General features: G+C 42.9%; 1 protein-coding gene across 1 annotated transcript in view; it reads left to right on the forward strand.

Annotated features, from left to right (window-relative positions):
- The first annotated feature begins 23028 nt into the window (after nt 1-23028).
- LOC126281509 (hemicentin-2-like) overlaps nt 23029-27507 on the forward strand; it is a 2121475-nt gene continuing 2116996 nt past the window's right edge. Inside the window, exon 1 of the mRNA XM_049980531.1 lies at nt 23029-23466. Coding sequence (XP_049836488.1) covers nt 23337-23466 — 130 coding nt within the window. The 5' untranslated portion in view covers nt 23029-23336. The remainder of the gene's footprint in view (nt 23467-27507) is intronic.

The following is a 27507-nucleotide window of genomic DNA, read 5'->3' on the forward strand; positions in this document are numbered from 1 at the left end:
TGGAAGAAATGGCGGCCCAGACCAGTACTTTTTGAGGATGCAGGGACGATGGGACTGCAACATGGGGCTTTTCGGTTCCCCATATGCGCCAGTTCTGTTTATTGACGAAGCCGTCCAGGTAAAAATAAGCTTCGTCAGTAAACCAAATGGTGCCCACATGCATATAGCCGTCATCAATCCCATGCACTATATCGTTAGCGAATGTCTCTCGTGCAGCAATAGTAGTGGCGCTGAGGGGTTGCCGCATTTGAATTTTGTATGGATAGAGGTGTAAACTCTGCCGCATGAGACGATACGTGGATGTTGGCGTCATTTCGACCGCAGCTGCAACACGGCGAACGGAAACCCAAGGCCGCTGTTGGATCACCTGCTGCACTAGCTGCGCGTTGCCCTCTGCGGCTGCTGTACGCGGTTTGCTCTACCTTTCCAGCATGTTCATCCGTCACATTCCCAGTCCGTTGAGATTTTTCAAATTGATCCTTTATTGTATCGCTTTTCGGTCCTTTGGTTACATTAAACCTCCGTTGAAAACTTCGTCTTGTTGCAACAACACTGTGTTCTAGACGTTGGAATTCCAACACCAGAAAAATCCTCTGTTCTAAGGAATAAACCATGTTGTCCACAGCACACTTGTACGTTGTGAACAGCACACGCTTACAGCAGAAAGACGACGTACAGAATGGCGCACCCACAGACTGCGTTGTCTTCTATATCTTTCACATCACTGGCAGCGCCATCTGTTGTTGAAAATTGTAACTACTGTAATTTAGAAAGTTTGTCCGCCTGAAAATGTACTGGAGTCTCAAGCATATTGCAACAAACGGTGTATTTCTATCGCTGCTCGTTTAGTTTGTATTACCGTTTCAAATATACCGGTCATTTTTGAAACACACTGTACATATTTCGCTGGGAATGAATACATGAACATTACCACCGACTTACATAAGTATGAAAATACGAAGCATAAAACAGATTAAACATATAAATTAGAATACTGTTTGGTTTATTGAAAGCCAGTTTGTGAAAGAGGATTTCCAGTCCTAAACTGTACTAGAGCTTTCAGTGAACACAACATTTTTTTCAACAATTTCGTTGTTAGCATGAGAACTTACATAAATAACGGTAACTGAACACATTAAACAGGAGTTAAGGTACGGAGAACAAAGTCAGTGCGTTAACAATTCATCAAATAAAGATATTAGAGGTGTAGCGGGGATTCTGCAGCTCCAGCAGCGGAGCTGGTATTGGGCCCTGGGGGGTTTCCGTCGGGATGCTCTCCGGTGTTCCATTGGCCCGGCTCAGCCGGAGCGGCGCGGGGCGGGATTTCCACCGCCGGAGAACAATTATTGAAGTTGTGCTGCGTGGCCGACAGCAGCAGGCGTCGGACCAGATAATCCTTTCGCGGCGTCTCGCAGCCGCAGGCGTCGGTGTTGCACTGAAGGCGTCGTGGATCCGAAGCGACCAGCACTCCTGCTCGTCGGCAGCTCGCACACTTAAAGACGCGCTTTAGTCTGTCACTTACAGAAACGAGAAGGAAAAAGAGTACCTGACTTCACACCTTGCTAACAGCCTTTTGTCAAGGGCCGCTCGTAACTGTAAGATACTTCCTTTTAGTAACACAGCAGTACTTTTCCTCTTATTAGTTCAAAGCGTTTTGGAGCTGCAACTCCATTCACAAATACGACTACCACGGTGTTTGCGCATTACATCTGCTATATTTTTTCACCAAGTACTGAATGGTTCAAATGGCTCTGAGCACTATGGGACTTAACATCTGAGGTCATCAGTCCCCTAGAACTTAGAACTACTTAAACCTAACTAACCTAAGGACATCACACACATCCATGCCCGAGGCAGGATTCGAACCTGCGAACGTAGCGGCCGTGCGGCTCCAGACTGTAGTGGCTAGAACCGCTCGGCCACTCTTGCAGGCAAATACTGAATGAGACTCATTGTTGTTCATTTACGATTGATATGTTTCTGACGAGATAAGAGAAATAAATACTTTTTGTTGATAATTTTAAATTTTGCCATTTGATGTTCCTTTTCTCCAGCGGCGAAAAACCTCTGGATTTTCACTCGCTCCAAACCGCGTCACATGCTTATAGTTCTGCTACATTTTAATTTCTGGTTCTAGGATGTATTAAAGAATTAAAGATCGTATTACTATCGTTTTCGCAACATGTGAGATTAGGTTAAATTAATCAAGGTTATGATAGTAAACGATTAATATTACCCTCCTGCATATACCCTATGAGGTTTAACGTGCTTGACAACATACCGTGTGACTCAAATTACTCGTCACAGTTTAACTACTTCTATCGATGACTACGTAAGTTATAAATTTGAATATCTAATGCGGAAATTTTGTTCTTTTACTATTAGTTCCAGGAAACGAAAGTATAGGAGGAACGAGGACTGGTATAATTTCAAAACTGACTGACCAGTCTTTCCTGATGGTACGGCGAACACAGTAGAGCTGGTCCGAAAACCGTTATCAATAGCGAAAAACAAAGAAAAGCAAAAATTATCAGAACTAAAAATTCGAGAAAATTATAAGCAAAAAGATTGAATCACCAAGATGAATCATTCAAAGTGTAGATTTCAAAATAACTGGTGAAGTTAACTATCTATAAGAAGGTGAACATCAGAAATGCATTATTTCGTCATACTCCAGATTTCTTTCCCCATTAAGCTGACGTATATGAGGTATATTTAACGCTATCTGATACACTGAAGCAGACGAAAAAACCCAAAGAATTGACCACGAGAATGAAGTTGTAATGAAACAAGAAAATAAAAAAAATCTGGTGGTGGCGTATTAGGAAGAATTATATTAATGAAAATTTATTTCGCAGAATTGTATTGACAACTGCGTTTAAATTCAGCAGTCCACAGTACGATATGTGGGAGAAGTCACCATGAGTTACCTTCATTCTATAGAGATTACCGTGTGGGCAAACGCCTCGAGTGAAATGACGCTGAAGACGTTGCACTATGCGCCACTAGTCCAGATCAACAGGTGCTTGTATAAATAATCACGTTCCGGTGAAATCGTGGCTGGTCGAAAGGCGTGCCCCATACGTGGCTTAACAATCATTGCAGATTCACTTCTAAAAGTGAAGACTGACAATCCATACAGTTAAAAATGCTGGCAGATAATGTTGTATTAGCACAGAAACCGATACAGACAGTTAAACATATTGAAAGCAGGACTACAAATGTACACCGAAAGATGTAGGAAAATACAGTCAACAGAATTATTCATCAAAATAAGTATGAAGTGTGACAGTATCTTCATACAGGTAAATCTAAGAATTTAGATTCCGTTATCATGCCTAAAGTAAGAGCCCCGGAAGCAAACGGAGTAATATTATCACGGAAGCAATTTGCATTCCATTGCACCAAAGATGTTTGTAATAAACATGTCACACCCCACAAATGCACGAGTTCATCGTAATTAGTATAATAAAACAGTGATATCAGCGAAAAGAAAAGAATGATTGCCGGAAGACGTTAGAATATGGAGCAATTAAATTAAGAAGTAACACAGACATAAGAAATACATGTATTTGTAGAGAACGTCACTGATGTAAATTAGAAATGGAAGATAATGTTCCATAAGAAAGAAGCATGTAGACTGGCAAAAACAATGTACACAACATTTTTTTTAAAAAAAGGAGCACCAAAACTGAAAGACAAATCAAATGCCCTTACGGAAATATAACAAGATCCGAGATAAATCGGCACAACATAAAAATGAATTTAATACTTAGCAAAGTACAGACAAAATGACGAAGTAATGAACTTTCCGAGACAAAACAGTTCCAAGAAAAAACGGAAGGAAATAGACAGGAGAAAAGAAGTAAGAAAAATTTAAAAATATGAATAGCTATTAGAGTTAACATAACGACTTAAAGATGGCACTTAGCTGGCCCGTAATGAAAGAAAAAGAAGAAGGTGAAGAAGAAACTCTATCAGTATACTCTAAGAAGGAAAAACATGATTCTACAAAATTAGGTACCTCTGAAGGGTGCGAAAAGAAACAAAACGCCTTTGAATGTTATTTCTGCTTGCTACGAATATCTTATCATCAGCTGAATGGTATTCTAGTATAAATGCTTTCTTTCTAAAGAAAAGGTTAAGTTCCGGGCGTCGGCTTTGACCAATGACGTCATAGTTTACTCACAGGTATTAATGACTTTACTTTCTAGCCACAGATATTAAATCAGTTACCTGTTGTGGATAAGAGTCATCATTGTAAACTGTTTTTAAAAGACAGCGCTAGACATCGCGTGAGATTTTTTTCGTTTACATTCATTTAAATAATTCGTACTTTCCAATTCGTTCGCCACTTAATTTTATTATTAGTGAGTGTGAGATAATTTGGAAGAATAGTTTTTAATTTAGAAAATTTTTTACTTTATAGTTATTGTTCCTAGGTATGTAATTGTCTGTTCCCATGAATATGGAACACTTACAGCAGTCTTCGGGCGTACGCAGCCGTTCGATTTTTGCAAATGTGTGGCCTTCTTGCTGATTACGTGCGATATCGAGTGAACGTGTGACCCTGATTAATATGTATGCTCGTAGTACTCAAAATCTGTTCATGTGGATATGTAGCAAGGATTGAGTATGAAGCTCAATTACTCGATGAACATGGTTTGAGACATCGAAGCTGGGCATGAGGGATATAATAAAAATTACATATTGTTTATATTTGAGGTATCCTGAGTGGCGGTGTGTGCATGAGTGTCGTGTGAGTGAGCCTACAGGTTTAGAGTGGTATTCATTTAGTACGGAAGTTTGTCGGGAATATATAAAGAGTTGGGGGCCTCTAGTAGGATGGGGAGGGGGGTTACAAGGGGGGGGGGGGGTTTAGTCGAAATAGATGAGTCTCATTTTGTCAAAACCAAGTGCAACAGGGGGAACCTGGGATGGGATTATGGGTACGGGGGCTTTAATCTCAGGTCCAAAATTTGATGATATAGTGTTTAAAGTAGTTCCTAATCGAACGAAAAAAGGGTTGGTGAAATTAATTGAAGATAATGTGCAGAGGGTTATGTAGTTAGTTCCGAGTGTTTTTCCTCATTTAGGGATTTGGGGAATAGGGGTTTTCAGCATCTGGTCATCAACTGGGGCTTGTACCAGTAGTATCGATTATTGGTCAGCCGTGAAATCTGTGGTAGGGAAAGGGAAACGACGTATTTTACACTACAGAGGTATTTAGATGAATATTCATAGAGGCGTAGTGTATCCGGTACATATTGTCCGTTAAGTTTCTCCTTAAACGTGTTGGGCAAATGTATCCTCCATAATTTGACAGTTAATTTAGGTTGGGATGGAGTGTGGGGGGAGCGTGGGAGGGGGGGGGGGGGGGGTTGAGGGAGGGGAATGATAATTAAGAAAAGGGTGGGTTTGGTTTGGATGGTTAAAATATTGATTTAGATATCTTGGATTGATCCATCATTCTTCATTCCCTAATGTTAGGCAATTTTCTTCTATGGATATTCTTTTATTATTTTAGTTCATGTAGGTGTGAACTTCTCGGTTTATATGTTTGTATGTATCTGTGTATGTGTGTTTTTTCGTTATGTGTTTCTTGTGTACGTGGGTATGTGATTTTTCTTGTTTGTCGTATTATATTGTTCTGTGTGAAGTGTGAGTTCATCACGTGCAGTATGGAATACCAATTTTACAGTTGTTGCTCCTTTTTTCTTCCATAGTACTTGTATCACAACGATTTCTTCGAATCTATATTAGCACTAATGAAGACTAAAAGACCGACATACGTAAAATTTGTATCCCGTACTTCAGCTGGCCTATATAGGTCAAGTTAAGTACGGGACACTGGTGCTAGCTAGACGAAAAAAGCGACATATGTAACTTTGGTATCATTTACATATATACGTCAACTGAAGAACATGATGTAAATGTTTTGTATGTCGTTATTTTTCACCTTCGCTAGCTCTAGTATCCTATTCTTCAGTTGACCTATATAGATCTAGTGAAGAATAGGTTACTAATGCTAACGAAAACAAATAAATCGGCGCAAGTTCTATTTATTTCCCATACTGCAGATAACCTGTACAGATCGACTGAAGTTTCGGATACACCTGAAATATGTCAATTAAGGTATTCCATCCTAACGTTATTTCTATCCCTTTTCTTTATTTTTTTTACAGAAGTCCTACGACTTAACATTATGTTCGAAATATTAATGGATGTAATATGTGTGTACCATCTGTTTTCTCTCTTCTACATTACTTTGTTTACGAACATAGTCTTTGGTGTTAAATCTGTGTAATAAATCTTCTCTAGCGAATTCTGACGTCATTGGTCAAAGCCAACGGGTTGCATCCCTTTCTTCAGTAGTCCCAGTAACGCTGGCAAGGATGCTGTTGGTCCTCTGCGCGTAAGTGTATCTTGTCACAGTGAGTATGCGACACTAATGTGGGAGAAATTAACGTACGTATTGTGACTTGTCTTCCGGAATACCAGAATAAGCCTTTCCAGAAAGCATAATGCTTTACTGTGGTGTTCAACGACACCAAAGTTTTTACTTTTATCGACTGGATAAACTGGCGATGAATGACGCAGTTTCGGTTTGATTATCCTGAATATCTTCTTTATTTTCAGTCACACTGTCGGTATACATACCACTCCACGATCGACATGATGGCGTGCCATCCTCTGCCGTATGACATGATTCAGATACTGGTATTGATTGGAATGATATCAGTACACCGTTCTCTCGACAGTTATCGACTTCCCGATCTTGGAGCTGCTGCTTCTCATTCAAGCAACTCTTCAGTATCACGAGGGTGAGTACATTCTGTTCTATTCCTTCAACGAAGTAAAATTTTCTATCAGTATCAGGAATTGAACCCGAGTCTTCTGTGTAAGAGTCAGACGCCCTGATCACTCTTTTTCCTCTTTTAGGTGCGGGAAATGGACACAGTCTGCTTCAGGCTGGGTGGGCAGGGGATGAATTCCGGGACATGGCCACGATGCCTCCCCACAGCCTGTTCTGCCCCTTTGATTTTTATTTTTATGTTTTGGAACCCAACAACCTGGTACTCAAAAGGGAAAGAAACAAAATCAGACTTCAGCCAACATGGTTATCGCCACTGAATGATGAAGAAAAAATCATTTCCACTAGTGACTAACAACAATTTTTATTTTCTATTAATGAAACAAAAGAGGCCACTAAAATGAATGTCTACAACAGTACACCTGAAAATGACCGTGACGAAAATACCAAAGGAACCAGTTAACTCCACACTCTGTTTTCGTCACGTTTACCAAATTCGAGGTAACGTGAATGAAACATACCAGCAAGAAAAGGACTCTTCATCCAACTCCTTGACGACAGGACAAGTAGTAGGAATTGTGGAAGGGGGCCAGAATGAGCGGCTGCCAGTTACACTTCAAACATAACACTTTATTCAGTTGTCAAAACATTATAACGCAACTTCTAAGCTTGACTATCGACCTAAAACGTCTTTTATTCTAAAACTGCCGAAGGCGCAGAAATTAAATACAAGTGCTATAATTTTTTTTTTTTTTATTTTTTTATTTTTTTTTTTTGGGACTGAAAGCTCTAGGCTTTAACCTTAAATTGTATTTAAGGCCAAGCAATGTAGGACTTGACTAGTCAGATAGATTAAGTTTTTTAAAAGCGGATGAATGCCGATAAACTTAAAACAACATAACTACAATAACGTTTCAATACGCAGAAGGACCAAGTTTTATGACCCATAAGAAACCCTATTCCATAATGGCTGAAGGCCTTTGTTTAAAAAAAAAAATGCAACCAATTTTACAAGGCAGAAAGCACAAAGATTTTATCTTTAAATAGTATTTAATCCCAAGTGATGTAAGACTTGATAAGCGAGAATCCAAAAGTTTAAAGTAGCTGAAGGCCCATCATTTTAAGAACAATACAACTACGATAAATTTTCAACATTCAGGAGGCCCAGAGCTTTATCTTGAAAGAATGTAATACTTGATAAGTGAGAACCTTAAAACTTAAAGCGACTGAGGGCCCATGCTTTTAAAAAAACAATACAACCACAATAAATTTTCAACAAGCAGAAAGCCGACAGCTTTATCTTACATTATGTTACAAAAGGTAATACTTGATAAGTAGGTCCTTTAAAACTTAAAGCGGCTGAAGACCGATTCTTTAAAACAATACAATAAACTTTCAACAGGTAGAAAGCCCTAGATTTATCTTCAGACAATGTCAGACTTGCCCAATTTATAAAAAAAATTACTTTTAAAACGGCTGAAGGCCTTTAATTTAAAAAAAACGCAATTGCAAGCCTACAAATTCAGACCATCAGCTATGAGCCATTAAAAATACACAATTAAACGCCAACAAGAGAGGCAGTATAGGCAACGGCGCGCGGAAGTTTTCAGGGGGTTCGGCCTGCCTTGAAATCTTGATGTACGCTTAGGTGAGACAAGAAGTCGGCCCAACTATGCTCGATCCGCCGGCGACACAACCAAGAGACAGGCAGGGACCTACCGACAATACGACTTGCTAAGCACCAACCAGTATACGAGAATTCCAAAGCCAAGACCTTACAGACACTGCCACCCGCAACCAAATGTACATTAGTCTGTCAAAACTACACACCATGTTGGACACAGACAACAGGTGAGGAAAGGACACTGCCTGAATCTACGTCAGCGATCAGGGCAGGTAACCGGAACACTAACGGCCACAAGGCAGAAAATTCCGTTGGAGCACTTCAATTTCAAATCGACAAATACAGTTAATTCCAACACACGGCGGCTAAATCTTCACCAACTCGAATCCTGTTGCTCCCAGCAACACCACCAACAGCGAACCACCAATCAACGGCGCAACGTGAACAGACGTGGCTTCAGTAGTTAAATCACCACTCAACTTTCATATACGGTGCAAATATGGATACACACCGTTGCTGCCACAAGAGGAGGAACCACGGCATAATCGCAATAACCGCGGGAAACCAAAAGCAGAGTAACAGCCAAGTTTTAAAGCAACGCATAAGCCGGAGTCAGCACGGCGCAAGAGCATATTCACTAAAAGCTCGCGTTAGGGTGGCAAACTTTTTCATGTCCAATGGGCCGTAACCATACAGGGTGAGTCACCTAACGTTACCGCTGGATATATTTCGTAAACCACATCAAATACTGACGAACCGATTCCACAGACCGAACGTGAGGAATGGGGCTAGTGTAATTGTTTAATACAAACGATACAAAAATACACGGAAGTATGTTTTTTTAACACTAACCTACGTTTTTTTATATGGAACCACGATAGTATTATTAGCACATCTGAACATATAAACAAATACGTAATGAGTGCCGTTTGTTGCATTGTAAAAAGTTAATTGCTTCCGGAGATATTGTAACCTAAAGTTGACACTTGAAACATTATCCTCACTTCATTGCAGGGGCCTAAACAGCTGCTACATATATCGCGTTTCTACAGAATGATCTGCCAACGTTGCTCGAAAATGTCCCACTGGAAACGTGTCGCGAAATGTGGTATCAGCATGATGGTGCACCTTCGCATTCCGCAATTAACACTAGGCTGACCCTTGACAGGATGTTCGATGGGCGTTTCATAGGACGTGGAGGACGCATAAATCGGCCAGCCCGTTCTCCTCATCTTACACCTCTGGACTTCTTACTGTGGGGTACGTTAAAGGATAATGTGTACAGTGATGTGCCTACAACACCAGAGGACATGAAACAACGTATTGTGGCAGCCTGCGGCTACATTACACCAGATGTACTGCGGCGTGTACGACATTCATTACGCCAGAGATTGCAATTGTGTGCAGCAAACGGTGGCCACCACATTGAACATCTATTGGCCTGACATGTCGGGACACACTCTATTCCACTCCGTAATTGAAAACCGAAACCACATGTGTACGTGTACCTCACCTCTCATGGTAATGTACATGTGCGTCAGTGAAAAAGACCAATAAAAAGGCGGTGGTCTCGCGGTTCTAGGCGCGCAGTCCGGAACCGTGCGACTGCTACGGTCGCAGGTTCGAATCCTGCCTCGGGCATGGATGTGTGTGATGTCCTTAGGTTAGTTAGGTTTAAGTAGTTCTAAGTTCTAGGGGACTAATGACCACAGCAGTTGAGTCCCATAGTGCTCAGAGCCATTTGAACCATTTGAACCAATAAAAAGGTGTTAGCATGTGGACGTAATGTGCTGTTCCAGTCTCTTCTGTACCTAAGGACCATCACCGTTCCCTTTGGATCCCTACGTAACTCGGTACTCTCCGATACACACAATCGAACAGCGGAGGAGTGGTACTCAAGCGTCAACTTTAGGTTACAATATCTCCGGATGTAATTAACATTTTACAATGCAAGAAACGGCACAGATTACGTGTTTGTTTATATGTTCAGATGTGCTAACAAAACTAACGGGGTTCCATGTAAAAAAACGTAGGATTGTGTTAAAAAACATCCTTACGTGCATTTTTTTATGCTTTGTATTAACCAATTAGACTAGCCCCTCTACTCACGTTCGGTCTGTGGAATCGATTCGTCAGCATTTGATGTGGTTTACGATATATATCCAGCGGTAATGTTAGGCGACTCACATTGTATAAGTGAAGTAGGGAATGAAAAGGTTTTTTTTAAAAAAAGGTTGTGGCTATTAAGACAATTTTGAAGCCAGATATACAAAAATTGATATTTCAATTCTGTGTCATAAATTAACGTATGTGATTGAGCATTTTTGAAACTACAACCACTAAGGGGAACAATAGTAGGTGAAAGAATTTTTGGAAAATCCGTCATTACTGAAGTCCCTATAAAGCATTTTCAAAGCTGTATCTGTGAAAATTGATATTGCCTAATATCGCGTACCCCACGCCCACCCCCCCCCCCCCCCCCCCGAGCAAGTAGTAGCATGGATTCCACTGATGTCTGAAACAATACTGGAGGGAACTGACTCCATTAATCGTGCAATGTTCATGTTTGGGCAATCTGGTGGCTAGCAGAAGTGTTTAAACTCAGAATAGTATTCGCGGAACCACTCTGTAGCTATTCTGGACGTGTTGGGTGTCGCATTGTCCTGCCGGAATTTCCCATTTCCGTCGGAATGCACAATGGACATGAACGGATCCAAGGGATCAGACAGGATGCTTACGTAAGTGTCACTTGTCCAGACGTATCAGGGGTCCCATACCACTACAACTACACACGATCCACACCATTACGGAACCTCCGAACCTCCACCAGCTGGTCCGGTATGCCCGGCACGAAAACAGTTTGGTTGTCGACCATCAAGTGGTGGCCTTCTTACCAACACACTGTCATCACAGGCACCAAGGCAAAGCCAGATTTGATAATTTCCAAGAACGTTTGCCTATCGAAATCACGGGTCCCAAAAGATAGACATCGGACGTCCGATTCTAAATCGATCACGTGACTGTTGTGCAGGGATCTAGAAGCAGTATTTACACTGGTTACTATAGCAAAAGTTTGTAAAATGCTTGTAATTGCAGTGTAAATGACTTAGCTAATTTTTCATCGACGTTGTCGTCATGAGGAAGTCCATTTGATGTGTATGCTACAAGAAGCATTCCCTTAATGCCATAATCTATGTCACGAAAAAATATGGGTAGAGTATCACATAGCGTCAACTTTTCCTTGCAACCCAAAGTTATGGAAGTTACAAATACTGCCACAAGTAGAGCTGTCTCTTTCTCCTGGATGCCCTTCTCCTTTAATGGAAGATTTCAGTGACTTCCATAAGCGCTCACTGGGATCATCGGTAGACACGAACTCTACACAATGGACTACGAACTCATGGTTGAAGTCTTCAGCTTTAATGTCCTGTAGGATTGAAAGCCATCTGTAATCACTTTCCTAGCGGGCAGTATAAAGTACCTTACCAAACCGGCTTAAGTCACCTTGTCTCTGGAGAATACTCTTTCCACAAAGCACATCCGATGTTTGAATTTATTCTTTAAACGTCATCCTCTCTGATTTTTCCTTCTTGTTATATGCAAGTTGTCCACTTCAACAACTTTATTTGGTCCACCAATCGGTACACTGTCGTTCGTCACTCTTACATAACAGACTGCTCTACAAAACCCGAAATACTCGCACACGGTATTGATAGGTAAGTCAGTTTCCGATGCTGTAGCTTGCTAAGTGTTGACCCTAATCCAGCAAGATAGAAGAATTATGCAGAAATGGAGCGGTAGTTCTGAATAGTCAAATCATGTATTTTTCCTGATAGTCGTTAGTTTATAACATTTTCCACAATGATATTTCACCATCAGGCCTATTACACGAACTTTTATACACTTCGCCCCACTGCAGTTTGCACAGTCTCTCCTTTCGTCATCCGGTATTAGTCCATACTTCCGACAAAATTTCAAACATTTTGCTACACTATGTGAGTATGGAATTTGATTCTTCCATGTCAGGCAGTTGGCCGAAATAATGTCTACGTCACCAGACATACCAACTCACTACCGACATAAATCCTATAGGTTTCCGTAGCGACTCACTAATAAATTATCGTAACTCTTGCGACCACAGTCACGTGCACGTGATTTATTTAGTTTCTCATGTTCGACATCTATAGCTCGGGTCCCGTGGCTTCGATAGGCAAGCACTCTTTGAAATTATCCCAGTTGCACCAGAAAACGCGTCAGACCTCCAACAAGGCCTCAAATGAGCTCTTGTTTGACGCGACTGAGTGACAGATGACGGTGGTTTGGGGCCTGTTGAATGCATGAAACATGGTCTCCGGCGCAGAGCTGTCATTGAAGTAACCGATTTGTAGCAGTTTGTTGTGTAACTGTGGTAACAAACGCTGCTCAAACTGCTGCTGCAGATGCGCCAGAGCCATACACCAAACACGATGGACTTCCCTCTACGTAACTGTACGTGGACGACTGGAACCCGGTCTTCTTGTGACTATACTTTCTCGTGACCACAGCTGCCAGCTGTCATGTACAGTGGCCACAATCCTGCCAAACGTTTCTGCAGTATCTCAGAAGGAACATTTAGCTCCTTGTAGCGCTATTACACGATTTCATTCACACTCAGTGAGGTTCTGATTATATCGCCTTTGTCACCTTAAGGGCACAATTCACCACATCCAGTCCCAAATCTAACTAATGACCACGACAGTTACAGCCTGTATTTAAGGCAAACGTGATGTGCATCCTTATAGTGGGGCTACTATCGCCACTGTTATGCGAATATGGAAAAATTTTAATAGGCATCATCTTTCAGACGGGTGTTGCGATTTTTTTTCCGTCAGTGTGTTACTATTGCGTTGTAAATGTCTGTCCGAATGTTCATTAGACGTTCGTCGAAACATTTAAAGTAAATCAGTCAATAACCGATATTTTTAGTTATAGCATTGCCTATTGATATGTTTCATATTCATTTATGTATTATATATCCTTAAAAATTATTATTTAAAAAGATACGAGTATTCCAGTACAACGTTGTGTCAAAATTTAAAAACGGGCACATGTATAAAAACCACAGACATTGCAGCAAGTACATAAGAACAAGTGTGTATTCATTCGTATGTAACATTATTTCAAAATTTCAGAGCAATCGGTGAAAACCTTTCAAGACTTTTTACATAGATATTCGTTGAACAGAGCCGTATATTCCAGGAAGGTTTGGCCTTTTTCTCTGAAATTTTGACACAATATTTAAATCGAATACGCACCATATGACACACACACACACACACACACACACACACACACACTCACACACACACTCACACACATACGCACACACTCACACACACACACCGTCACGATTTTGAACATATATATATATATATATATATATATATATATATATATATATATATATATATATATACCCCTTACATACATTTGGTATGGTATATTGCTAAGAGCAAGTGAACAAACATGAACTGTTAATGTGGAAGTGTAGGACAATGTCCCACAAGTTTTCAACATTCTCTGTTAAAACACTGGTATTTGTAGTAGGATAAACTGAAAGTCATATTTCAGTCGAGCTATTTGGTTGCTGTACTAACTGATCACCTATTTGTTTAATAGTTTTTAGGCAGATTACATCCTTTCGTTCAGTGACCATCAATCGTACATCTACATAGGTGTGTGTATGCATGTATTGAGCTGGGGACATAGAAACGACGGAAAGGCTTCATTCCTGAAATAGTCTTCGGTGGTACACAATCCCACAACAGGCTACAGCAGTTAACTCACCCCACCGCCTCCCCACACCGAACCTATGGTTATTGTGTGTTTCGGCCCCCCGTGAACCCCCCACCCGCCCCCCTCACCGGGAGCGTCTCATTCCAGACGAGAGTAACCCCAATGTTTGCGTGGTAGAGTAATTATTGTGCATGCGTACGTGGAGACAGTGTTTGCGCAGTAATCGCCGATATAGTGTAACTGAGGTGGAATAAGGGGAACCACCACACATTCGCCGCGACAGATGGAAAACCACCTTAAAAAACATCCACAGGGTGGCCGGCACACTGAACCCCGACACTACTTCATCTGACGGATTCTTGAGGGGACCAGCAGGCCTTCGCGCTCGGGAAGCAGTGCGTCGAAACTCACTCCTAGCCGGGCGAGCAGTATCTGCACTCCTACCCCGCAAGGCTTCATACCGTGCATGGTGTAGGATACCATGCCTTCTGCTACTTCAAGTCATTCCCTTTCCTGTACCACTCGGCTCACAAGGTATCTTTACGTGAGATGTACGTTGGCGGCAGCAAAACTCTTCTTCACTCAGCCACACATTTCGGTTGTCTAAATTTTCTCAATAGTGTATCGTCAAACATACGTCGCCTTCTCTCTAGTCACACTCGTCTGACTTCACGGAGTATTCCGGTTATACTCGCTTATTAATCAAACCTATCAGTAACAAATCTAGCGTAATGCCCCAAAATAGCTTCGATGTTTCCCTTTAATACGGATGTTTGTGAGCCCAAGAACTCGAGTAGTACTTAATAATGATAAACACTAGTGTTCAATACGTTTTATCCTTCTTACTCGATGTGATTAGAAGTATCCGGACTCCCCAAAAGACATACGTGTTTCATATTAGCTGCATTGTGCTGCAACCTACTACCAGGTACTCCATATCAGCGACATCAGTAATCATTAGACATCGTGAGAGAGCAGAATGGAGTTCAGATGATTGGCTGTTACTTGTGTCATACCTCTGTACTCGAGATTTCCACACTCCTGAACATTCCTAGGTCCACTGTGTACGACGTGATAGTGAACTGGAAACTTGAAGGAATCCGTACAACACAAAAGGGTACAGGGTAACCTCGTCTGTTGACTGACAGAGACCACTGACAGATGAATAGGGTCGTAATGTGTAATAGGCACACATCTATTCAGACCATGACACAGGAATTCCAAACTGCATCAGGATCCACTGCAGGTGCTATGACAGGTAGGCGGGAGATGAGAAAACTTGGAATTCGACCGGCTGCTCATAAGCCACACGTCACGCCGGTAAATTCCAAAAGACGCCTCACTTGGTGTAACGACCATAAACATTGGACGATTGAACAGTGGAAAAATGTTGTGTGGAGTGACGAATCACGGTACACAGTGTGGCTCTCTGATGGCAGGGTATGGGTATGGCGAATGCCCGGTGAACGTCATCTAGCAGCATTGTAGTGTCAACAGTAACATTCGGAGGTGGTGGTGTTATGGTGTGGTCACTTTTTTCAAAGAGGGTGCTTGCAACTCTGGTTTTTTATCTAGCACTATCATAGTAGAGGCCTACATTGAAGTTTTACGCACCTTCTTGCTTCTCACTGCTGAAGAAGGATTTGGGGATGTCTGTTTCATCTTTCAACGAGATCGAGCATCTGTTCATAATGCAAGGCCTATGACAGAGTGGTTACAGGACAAATAACATTTCTGTAAGGGACTGAACTACACAAGGTCCTCACCTGAATCCTTTAGAGACCTTTGGGATGTTTTTTAACGCCGACTTCGTGCCACGCGTCATCGACCAACATCGCCTAACTCTCCTCAGTGCAGCCTGCCGTCAGGAATGGGCTGTCATTGCCTAACTAACCTCCCGGGACCTAACTGAACGTATGCCTGCGTGAGTGGAAGGTATCATCGAGGCTAAGGGTGGGTCAAGATCTCATTGAATTCCAGCATTAACGATAGGGGGTGCCACGAGCTTGTAAGTCATTTTCAGCCAGGTGTCCGGGTACTTTTGATTACGTAGTGTATATTATCTACCCTTTCCTAAAATTCTCCCAGTAAGGCGACAACGATCATTCGCCTTCCCTGCTACCGACCTGAAGTGCTAGTTCCGTTTGATATCGCTTTGTAGCGCTATGCCCGGACATATAATCGATGTGACTCGTGTCAGACTACAGTCCATTAATATTTTCTTCGAACATTACTGGATTGCTTTTCCTACCGAACTACATTAACTTACATATTTCTACATTTAGAGCAAGCTGCCCCACATCACACCAAACAGAAATCAAGTCACTCAGTGGTACTTTCATCAGTAAACAGTAGCAAGTTGCTGCTCATTCTATCTGTAGGATCATTTATGCATATAGAGACCCAGAGCGGTCCTATCACAATTCCCTGACAATATCCTTATTTCTGATCAACAATCGCTGGTCCAGGATACCGAAGTGTGGTCTATTACTTAATAAGTCTTCGAACCACTCACATTTCTGGTGACCTATTCCATATGCTCGAACATTCATTAAGAGTCTATTGTGGGGCATTGTGTGAAACATTTGGCGGAAATATAGGGATTTTGGATCTGCCTGTTGTCTTCATATATTTTTCGCAGGATACAGTGCAGACTGTATCCTCTCTCAAGGAAATTTAATATATTATAAATGCTCAAAACTCAGCAGCAGACATATGTTTAAGATATTGGTCTCGAATTTTGCGCGTCTGCTCTTCTACGCTTCTTATTTACAGGAGTCGTCTAGACTTTTTTCATTCGATTGTGCCATAGAGCTCTGGAGTTCAGTGGTACAACAATCACAGAGCTACTACTGCAGAATGAAATACCTAGTGATCTCGAACCATGTGGTGGTAACAGTCAGCTGCCTCCGAATCAGCACCAGGTGGTGGTTAGTGTTTAACGTCCCGTCAACAACGAGGTCATTAGAGACGGAGCGCAAGCTCGGGTTAGGGAAGGAAATCGGCCGTGCCCTTTCAAAGGAACCATCCCGGCATTTGCCTGAAGCGATTTAGGGAAATCACGGAAAACCTAAATCAGGATGGCCGGAGACGGGATTGAACCGTCGTCCTTCCGAATACGAGTCCAGTGTGCTAACCACTGCGCCATCTCGCTCGGTGAATCGGCACCAACTGACGTCTACTGTAGCAGTCTGCCAGATGACACCAACTTAGCGGTCGGACTAGACTTGGTGATATAGCATTTCTGCACATAATGGTGTCACCGTTTCATTTCGCTTAGTTCGGCGACACTATCTTCTGAACGCCGTGTTGTAAGCTACTAGTGACTTTCTAATTGGTTACAGGCCTTCATGATGGCCTCTCAGAGACGAAAATACCAGGTAGGAGCATCTACGCCAGGCTGTTCCAACTCGTCGGCTCCGTTGTGAGCCGCGGAGCGCTCCCTGCTCCAGGGAGCCGTGTCGCTCGCTGTGACCATTCAAGTGGGCCGGCACGCCGGCACGTGGCACGGCTGGCTGAGGCAGGCGGCAAGGCAAGCGTTTTGATGTTCCAGGTGCATCATACAAGATCGACGACATTATACTCTTAGCTGCTAAGACGTGGTGACATGCTACACCAGGCATTACGATGTTCAGGAAAGAAATGAGAAACAACTATTTTACAAGAAATTGGGTACTAAATTTATTGGGCCTTTGTAGCTTGACATTTTCTTTTCATTGCGAGATCAGAAATATCAGGCGTCAAAGTGTTCGCAGCGTTAATGCGGAGGATGGCCTTGATTGTTGAATCCTGAAGAAACGATCGTTCGTTACTTTTTATTCTTTTCATTGCTGAGAAAAGCTGCTCACAATAATACGTAGATCAAAACGTGCACATAATCTGAGCGGCATTGTTGTGAAGCTTGAAAAATGTTTTTTGCTGTAATGAACTATACCATCATGACAAATCCAACGTGTTGTAATACCTCTCCTTCAACAAAGTAGAAGAAAGAGATGAAACTGAAAACGGAGTGCTTAATACCTTAAGTTCCATTTCCAAACTAGTGAGGTTTCGGAATCTTGTTTCATACGTGAAGAGGTGCTTTAACTTTACTTGGTAATCGGCGAAAGTAGTACGTTCAGGTAGTTTTAAAGGAGAAAGACGAATGAAGAAAGTTAAATGTCAATTACTCATCTGCCTCTCAAATAAACGGAACTTTCCCTTGAACGCTTTGATCTGGTCGTGCATGTCAATGCCCTGCAATGACAGATTTAAAATATTCAGATGCATAGTTATGTCAGCTAGGAACGCCAGGTCTGATATCCATTTTATATCTTTCAGACAACGCATTTCTTCCCCTTTCATTCCGAGAAAAAGGGATATTTCCTCACGAAAGACAAAGAAAACATCAAGAGCTTTCCCCGACTCAGCCCTACTCCACTTCCATATCGCTCAGGAATCCTTTGAATTGGCGAAGATTCATACCGTGACGCCGCTAAAATTCACACACTTCACGACATCTTTCATTACGCCACCTAGCTTTACTGTTTCAGCACACAGTGCCTCTTGGTGAATAAAACAATGAAGGGTCAAAACGTCTTTCCTGAATTCGTCCCTGAGTTTATTTTTCAAACGAGAAGCAAAACCATGGTGACGCCCGACCATTTGCGGTGCACCGTCTGTCGCTACAGAATTGAGCTTATCCCACTGCAAATTCACATTGTTCACTGATTCACAAACAGCTTCAAAAATGTCACGTCCAGTTGCGGTGTAATCGAGTGGTACCACATCCAAGAGTTCTTCACTTACTTGCTGCTCCATGTCGACACCACGTACAAAGACTGTAAACTGAGCACAGTCCGATGTGTCGGTGCTTTCGTCAAGCGCTAGCGAAAATTCAACACAGCTCTCAGCCTTTTTCCTGAGCTGTGTTTCTAAATCTGCTGCCATGTCCAAGGTTCGACGAGACATTGTTTGCTTCGACAGGTAAACCCCTTCAATTGCCTGCACCTCCCTTGGAAACAAACATTCTGCAACTGCTACCAAGCATGATTTTACGAGTGGTCCCATCGAAAACGGCTTGCCACTCGTCGCAATGATGTGAGCGACCCTGTAGCATGCTCGATTTGCAGATTCAGTAGTGTTTTCTCCACTCTCATTCACCTGAAAACTATAAACGCATTACAGAACTCGAACTATGTTGCATGTTTTGATACCTTCCGTATTACGAAACCGTTTTTAAACTTACGTCTCCTGGCATGTCGTTCTTAAGCCTGGCTCCCAGTTCTCTGCGTGCAACGACTTCTACCTTATCGTAGTGCGCTGCGTGAAGACGTGTATAATGTCGTTGTATACTGTACCTCTTCGCAGAAAATAAGTACTTAATGACATACAAGACTGCGGACGACCATCCCTCGCAATGAATTGAAAGGTATCCTCCAATAGAGGTACAGGGCTCCCGCGGCTAGTCATAGCTGCCATTGAACCTACCTAAGGTCCATCAGCGTTCTCTTTGGATCCCCACGTAATTCGGTGCTCTCCGATACACACGATCAAACAGCGGAGGTGTGGTACTCAAGCGTCAACTTTAGGTTACAATATCTCCGGATGTAATTAACATTTTACAATGCAAGAAACATGACTGATTACGTATTTGTTTATATGTTCAGATGTGCTAACAAAACTAATGGGGTTCCATTTGAAAAAACGTAGGTTTGTGTTAAAAAACATACTTCCGTGCATTTTTTTATGGTTTGTATTAACCAATTACACAAGCCCCTCTCCTCACGTTCGGTCTGTGAAATCGATTCGTCAGTATTTGATGTGGTTTACGAAATATATCCAGCGGTAATGTTAGGTGACTCACCCTGTATATTGCCCATTATACTGTACAGGCAAAGTAGACTTTTGTAAGTGCCATCCATCCTGCTACTATTTTTCTCGTGACTAGTAACGTGTGTAATACGTGAATAATGTTTTGTTTATGTGGAACAAGTGGTCCACGTTGCCTATATAAAAACATTGATTAGTATGGTACGCATATAAGAGTGGCCAAACAGGCCTCGGAAGGCCCAAAGTTTCCGGCTGCCCGCCGTATCATCCTCAGGTGATAGGCATCACTTGATGTGGATGTGGATGGGTATGTGGCCAACACTCAATCTCCTGTCTGTTAACAATTTTCGTGGCCGGATACACCACATGTCAATGATGTAGCTCCTCAGTTGGCCTCACAAGGACTGAATGGAGAAAGCTTGCCAACAACACTCAGCAGACCCAGGAGGTCACACACCCAAGTGCCAAACTGTCTGTAGAGTTCTTACGTTTGATGATCTGATAGGAACTAGGTCAACACTGTGGCAGGATACATATAAAGGATTCTACAGTTGGTCGAAGATTTGAATCTATTGCAGCACTGCATGCAAGCAGATGACGAAGGCGCCGACTGGTCAGTGAGATCTTGAGGTCCTTTCTACCTGATGACGGGTCTACACAAAGTGAAGTGAGACTGGGATATGACTTTGGGTCAGATCTCCAGGTTCGTGGAGAACGTTCGTTTGCTTCCCCCGCAAGAATAGTTAAATGTACCATCTGACTAATGACAAGACGAGATGAGCTACATTATGTGATCAAAAGTATCCGGACACCTACAGAAACTTATATTTTTCATGGCACCTACTGCCAGATACTCCATATCAGCAACATCAATAGACATTAGACTGCGTCAGAGAGCATAATGGGGCGCTCCGTTGGACTAGTGCACCGCGAATGTGGTCAGATGATTGGGTGTCACTTGTGTCGTACATCTGTACGCAAGATTTCCACACTAGTAAACATCCATAGATCCACTGTTTCAGATGTGATAGGGAAATGGAGATGTGAAGGGACACATACAGCACCAAAATCATACAGACGGACATCGTCTGTTGACTGAGAGAGAGCGCCAGCTGTTGAAGAAGGTCGTACTGTGTGATAGGTAGACATTTATCCAAACCACCTCACAGGGAGGTGAGAAAATTAGGATTCCATGGCCGAGCGGCTGCTCGTAAGTCACACATCACGCTGGTAAATGCCAAACGACACCTCGCTTGGTGACAGGAAAGTAAACATTGGACGATTTGACAGTGGAGAAACGTTGTGTGGAGTGACAAATCACGGTACACCATGTGGCGATCCGATGACAAGGTGTGGCTATGGCGAAGCCCAGTGAACATCATATGCGCGGGTATAATGCCAACAGTAAAATTCGGAATCCCCGGTGAACGTCATCTGCCAGCGTGTGTAGTGACAACAGTAAAATTTGGAGGTGGTGGTGTTATGGCATGGTTGTGTATTTCATGGCGGGGGCTTACACTCCTTGTTGTTTTGCGTGGCACTATCAGAGCACAATCCTACACTGATGTTTTAAGCACCTTCTGGCGTCGTATTGTCGAAGAGCAATTCGGGGATGGCGAATGCACGTTTGAGCGCCTGTTGATAATGCACGGCCTGTAGCGAAATGGTTACACGACAATAACCTCCCTGTAATGGACTGGCCTGCGCAGATTTCTATCCTGATTCCTACAGAACATCTTTGGGTTGTTTTGTAACGCTGACTTCGTGCCATGCCTCACCGACTGATAACGATACCTCTCCTCAGTGCAGCACTGAAGAATGGGCAGCCATTCCCCCAAGAAACCTACCAGCATCTGACTGAAAGTATGCCTGCGAGGGTGGAAGCTGTCATCAAAGCTAAGGGTGGACCAAAAACATAATGAATTCTAGTATTACCGATCTAGGGCACCACGAACTTGTTAGTATTATCAGCCAGGTGTCCAGATACTTTTGATCAGATAGTGTATGAACATGGCAGTGTGTCTTGTATCATGGAGATATTATACTGGTTTCTCATACAGCTAATGGTGTCATGCCTCACCGACTGATAGCGATACCTCTCTTCACTGCAGCACTCCGTGAAGAATGGGCAGCCATTCCCCAAGAATCCTTCTAGCATCTGACTGAAAGCATACCTGCGAGAGTGGAAGCTGTCATCAAAGGTAAGGGGGAGGGGGGGGGGGGCAACAACGTACTGAATTCCAGCATTACCGATGCAGGGCACCACGAACTTGAAAGTATTTTCAGCCAGGTGTCCATATACTTTTGATCACATAATGAGTGAACATAGTAGTGTGTCTTGCATCATAGAGATATTTTACTGGTTTCTCTTACAACTAATGGTGCCATGCGTCACCGACTGATAGCGATACCTCTCTTGAGTGCAGCACTCCGTGAAGATTGCGCACCCATTGCCCAAGAAACCATCCAGCATCTGATTGAAAGTATACCTGCGAAAGTGGAAGCTGTCATCAAAGCTAACGGTGAGCCAACAGCATACTGAATTACAGCATTACCGATGGAGGGCACTGCGAACTTGTAATTGTTTTCAGCCAGATGTTCAGATGCTTTTGATCTCATGGTGTGTGAACATGGTAGTGTGTCTTGCATCATACAGATACTTTGCCGGTTTCTCTTGTAACTAATGGGGAATTATAGTGATGAAAAAAGCGTGTGGAATCTGAACATTGATCGGATCGCCGCTATTATTGGGAAGTTTGGCTGCCTCGTCGAGCAGACGAGACTCCGGCGAGGATATCAGAGGGCACTTGTCCCGCGCTGCATGGGCCAGCTGCGGAGGGCGCGCCAAGGCGTGGAGCGTCGGTAATTGGGGCGCGGCTGAGCAGAGCGTCCCGTCCACCCCGGCGCTGGCCGCGGCTCGGCGCCGCGACGCAGGGTGGCGGCGGCGCTGCGCCGCGCGCGCCCCTGGCGGCCGCGGAGGGAAGCTGGTGGCGGGCGCGCCGCCAGTCGTGTCCTGGCCTCCGCGTCGTGCGCGTCTGCTCCGCCCAGCGCCCGTGCCACCGCCACCGCCGCCGCCGCCGCCGCCGCCTCCGCCGCCTCCTCCTCGCGCCTCAGCCTCCGGTCCGGTGTCGCCGCGTCAGCCGCGCCGCGCCGGTCGCCGATAGTCAAGTGTTCTGTCTGCCTGTCCCCCCTGCAACCGCCCTCCGTGTTTCGGCGACGTGTCCTCTTGCCCGGAGAGTGTTGCTCCCCCAGCTGTGCGACCCGCGTTGTTCTGCCGGCGCGCTCACGTGAGCCATGGCGGGATGAGCAGCGATGTCGCCGCCGCCGCTGTCTCGCCGCAGAACCCAGCGCTCGCAGATGCTGCCGCTGCTGCTGCGGCTGCTGGTCGCCGCGCACTGCGCCGGCTTCGTCGCCACGGGCGGCGCCGCCTCTCCTAAGCCCGGTGAGTGGCCTTCGAGGTCGCCGTCGTGTCGCCGTCGTGTCGTTGTCGACGGCGATCTTAACACCAGCCGGAGTGTCATCTGAGAGTCATCGTTGAGCTCCCAAATGTTGTCACCTCACACCCAGCCCTATAATCCTACGAATTAAAGTAACAGCATATAAAATATACAAAACTGCAGTAGGACGTCCGGGTGTGATGTCTTCATACCCATCGCAGTGTCATTAGGCCCCTTCCATCCAAAGAGAAAATGTAATAGGATGTCGATGTGCGGCCTTCCCACAATCGGTGTATCGTCATTAGTCACTCAAGAAATATAAAACTTCCATCATAGCTGCTAAGGTTCAGTGACCGTGTCAGAATTATAGTCGCATCGAAACCATGTCCATTTCGACTTAATATTTGTGACCGAGGGCTTATTTGCTCCTATATAACTCAAGAAATATTTATACCTATAGTTCCTATAGCCTGTTCAGGTGTGATATCCCCATATACTAACATTATTAATTCTGAGAGAAAGACATAAAATTTTAACAGTGTACAGCCAAAAATCGTACCAATTGATGTAAATTATACAAGAGTATGGCTGAAATTAGGGGATGATCTTGACAGTTCCAGTCGGTGCACAGAATGGCAAATCTCTTTAAATACTGGCAAATGTAAGGTAACGCCTGCAACAAAGACAGTGAGAGCAATGTAACTGATTACGTGATAAATTGTGATCTTCTTGAGAATGTCGTGTTGTACAGGAATTTATGGGCAATTCTGAGACGCTATGTGAAATAAGACGCTTGTCTAAAGTCCGCATTAGGGAATGTTAATTTTAGACATACATGAGATGCAAGGGTTCTGGAAATTTGCTGTTCATCTGTAAAGGTAATGACACTCTAGTGCAACCGATTCTAGGTTATTGTTGCAGTGTTTGGAAAAGTTATCAATATGACATGATGACAGCAACCGAACAAATTCATAGACGCGCCGTTACGTTCGTAACAGCTCAGTATAGCCCACATGAAAGTGTAAAAGAACTTATGAGGGCACTCAAATAGGAATCCTTGGAAGAAGAAAGAAGTAATTCCCACAAAATCGTGTCGGAGAAATTTTGAGAACTTCTTTTCCGAAAAGCTTGTTCGACCATTAAGTTGCGAGCAACGTATATCTCCCTCGAAGTTCATGAGAATAATGCAGGAGACATTGGGGAACAGACACAGGCGTGTAGACAGTTCGTTTTTCTCGTTCAGTACACGGTTAGAGAAGAAAGAAAATTGATAATTTTGGTATTATTTAACCTCATCCATCCGCTCTACAGCGGCTATATGTATAGATATAGAAATTTGTCGAATGCCTGAAATGGCGCTGGATAGCCAATACCACTATGAAGAGAGAAATGTACAGTTACAGTGTGTTAATAAAACAACTAAGAGTACACTTACTAATAGGTCATATTGTTATGTAAAAGGTGTTCATCAGCCCTAACACTTGTCTAAAATCTGATCTCTCTATCTGATCACGTCCAGCGTTGCCTTAATCCTACGATCAAAGAAAAATAAAAGTTGTACTACTGTGCAACCAAACACAATTGCGTTATCCTGACTGAAGACTATTTCTGGAACTCGATAACAATATTATAAAAAAGACGAGTGAAGACAGTTTCATTTGACTGTCAGTACACAACTATAGAAAATATCCTGTAGAAAAGACATTTGGTAAACTAATTAATTTTTTTCTTTAGCTAGAGTACAGTTATTAATCTATTATACTGTCAACTAAATGCGATTCGTCCTCTTTGCAGAAGCTCGAGATACGATGTGCCTCATTTCATCCCGTGCAGGACACTAACCCTACGTGGGAGCGACGAATACCAAGCGGTAGAATGCCTCCGCAACAGTTTTCACTTCTATTGTTAATACTGACTATGTCAGTAATAAATGTTACATTCTCAACGATTTTCGCCGATGAAGAATTTTTCGCTCGAGTCACAGTATGGCGATAAAGAGAAGAACCTACAGCTATGGAGCGATAGCAAAATATACTGCGTTGTATCCGTAATAACTGCCTAAAATATAAAACATTTTATGCTTTATGATATTTTAGCGCCGTTGCTTATAAACAGTGTGTAACGTGATTTCAGTCCAGTTTGACGATAGCGCAGTGCGTTTCGGGGTCCCACTCCGTCGTTCTCATCAGGTATTGTAGGCCATGGTTCTAGACACGCTCACTGAAGCATCGATGCCGTAGTGATTGGAGCCAAAACAGCGAACACACGTATGACCGCTGTTCGCAGCACCTTATGAGGAGCGTCAGGCGAGCCGTCGAAACAGGCGTTGGAATAGAATCGACAAGTCGTCTTCAGACTTGAAAACGTACCACCGAAAAATCCATTGCTCATTGTGTTTAGTGACGCATTTGTGATGACTAGCAGACTTTCTCTACGGGTTTATTAACTGCCTATATAGCTACGCTGCGGTACATTATAATTGATTTAAGTTAAAACCAACTGTAAAATACTGAAATCTGTTGCAATACATTACAACTGTGCGGTCTAGATGGCTAAAAAGCTGTCTTAGTTGTCTTTAGCAGCGATAGTGAAATAACAGAAATTTTTGCGAAGTCTAGAAAGAGAAGTCGTTACAAATTTTGTAAATAAGTAAAAAAAAAAAAAATAGCCATGGCAGTTTATCACCGAAACAGAACTTATATTGGGGTATTGCGATATGGATGCTTAATGAGTAGGTACAAAGCAACATTAATTCTCCGAGTCAAAAATTTCTGAAATGAGGAAGTGTGCACTCACAGCTGAATATCCATTGCAAAAAGAATTTAGTGACATTCGTAAGTGTGTCTTCGAATGAAGAGAAATCTGCTGTTGAAAAATGTATGTATAAAACAAGGAAATTAAAAAAAATTGACGTATGTATGCCACCTGACTTCAGGGTAGTCCCGCAGTTCAGTGGCATATATAATACTTGTTTAATGAAAACACGGTCACTCCATGCGGAGAAAGTACCATTCGATACTATGTTGTTTTGCCTGTCTTTCTCAGACTTTTTAACAAGACATATACAGAAATATCGTATTTATCCGCCGACATTGGGCAAGCTACCTTCAGTTAAATCGTCTCAACCGCACAGGAATACACATAATGGATGTACAAGTACAGGTTGTAGGTACATTGTTGACGACATATAGAAGTTTGTGTTGGCCGTAAATCTTGCTCGGTTAGCCTAATGGTAGGGAGAACGCTCGCGATAAGTGAGAAATCCGGGGTCGAGTCCCAGTGCTGAATAGATTTCATTATCGTCAGCAGATGCTACCAGTCTTGGAAAGGAAGCGTATATGCCGACACGCACTGATAGTTTCAATTTAACAACTTCATCAGAAGCAGAATAAGGGTGACACTAATCATATTCACGTATAACCTAACAGGATATTTCCTTGACAACTATGAATATTTCATTTCCACACGTACACATTTCTCCGAAGTCAATGTTTTAAGTAATGTAGGAAAATGAAAATATTACATTCTTAATTTGTGTACGGAATACTTTTTCTCTTTTCGTGACTGTCAGATTGAAGCAAGTGTATGTTACACAAAGTTCATTGGAAATAATTTTCTTCAGTTATTTACTTTTACGTAGGGTGAGACCTAGCGATTCTTCCCACATACTAGGGATCACTTTTCTGATATAACATGCTTTTCTTCTAAGTAACACTATCATCTTAGCGAAGTGTTCCATTTGGAAAGAATAGTCCGTTAGCCCTCTTTCAAACTTTTCTTCCTTGTTGTCAGCCACTGAAAAACTTAAATCAAAGGCCATTGCACATAATCCGTTGCCCATGGTGTCAGAGCCACTGCAATAAAGAAGTAAATTTAGACTAGGTGTCTTTTCTTTAATATTATCCTTTTCAGAGATGGCGCCGCTAAGAGACTGAAGAGGGGTGTGAAAGTAAACGGACTGGATTGGTTTACGGAAGCATTCTACTCTTCGTCTTTAGTGATTTACAAAAACGCGAATGGTCCGAATCGAAATGACCAGGCGAGAA

The sequence above is a fragment of the Schistocerca gregaria genome, chromosome 7 (genome assembly GCF_023897955.1).
Source record: "Schistocerca gregaria isolate iqSchGreg1 chromosome 7, iqSchGreg1.2, whole genome shotgun sequence".
NCBI classification, from domain to species: Eukaryota; Metazoa; Arthropoda; class Insecta; order Orthoptera; family Acrididae; genus Schistocerca; species Schistocerca gregaria.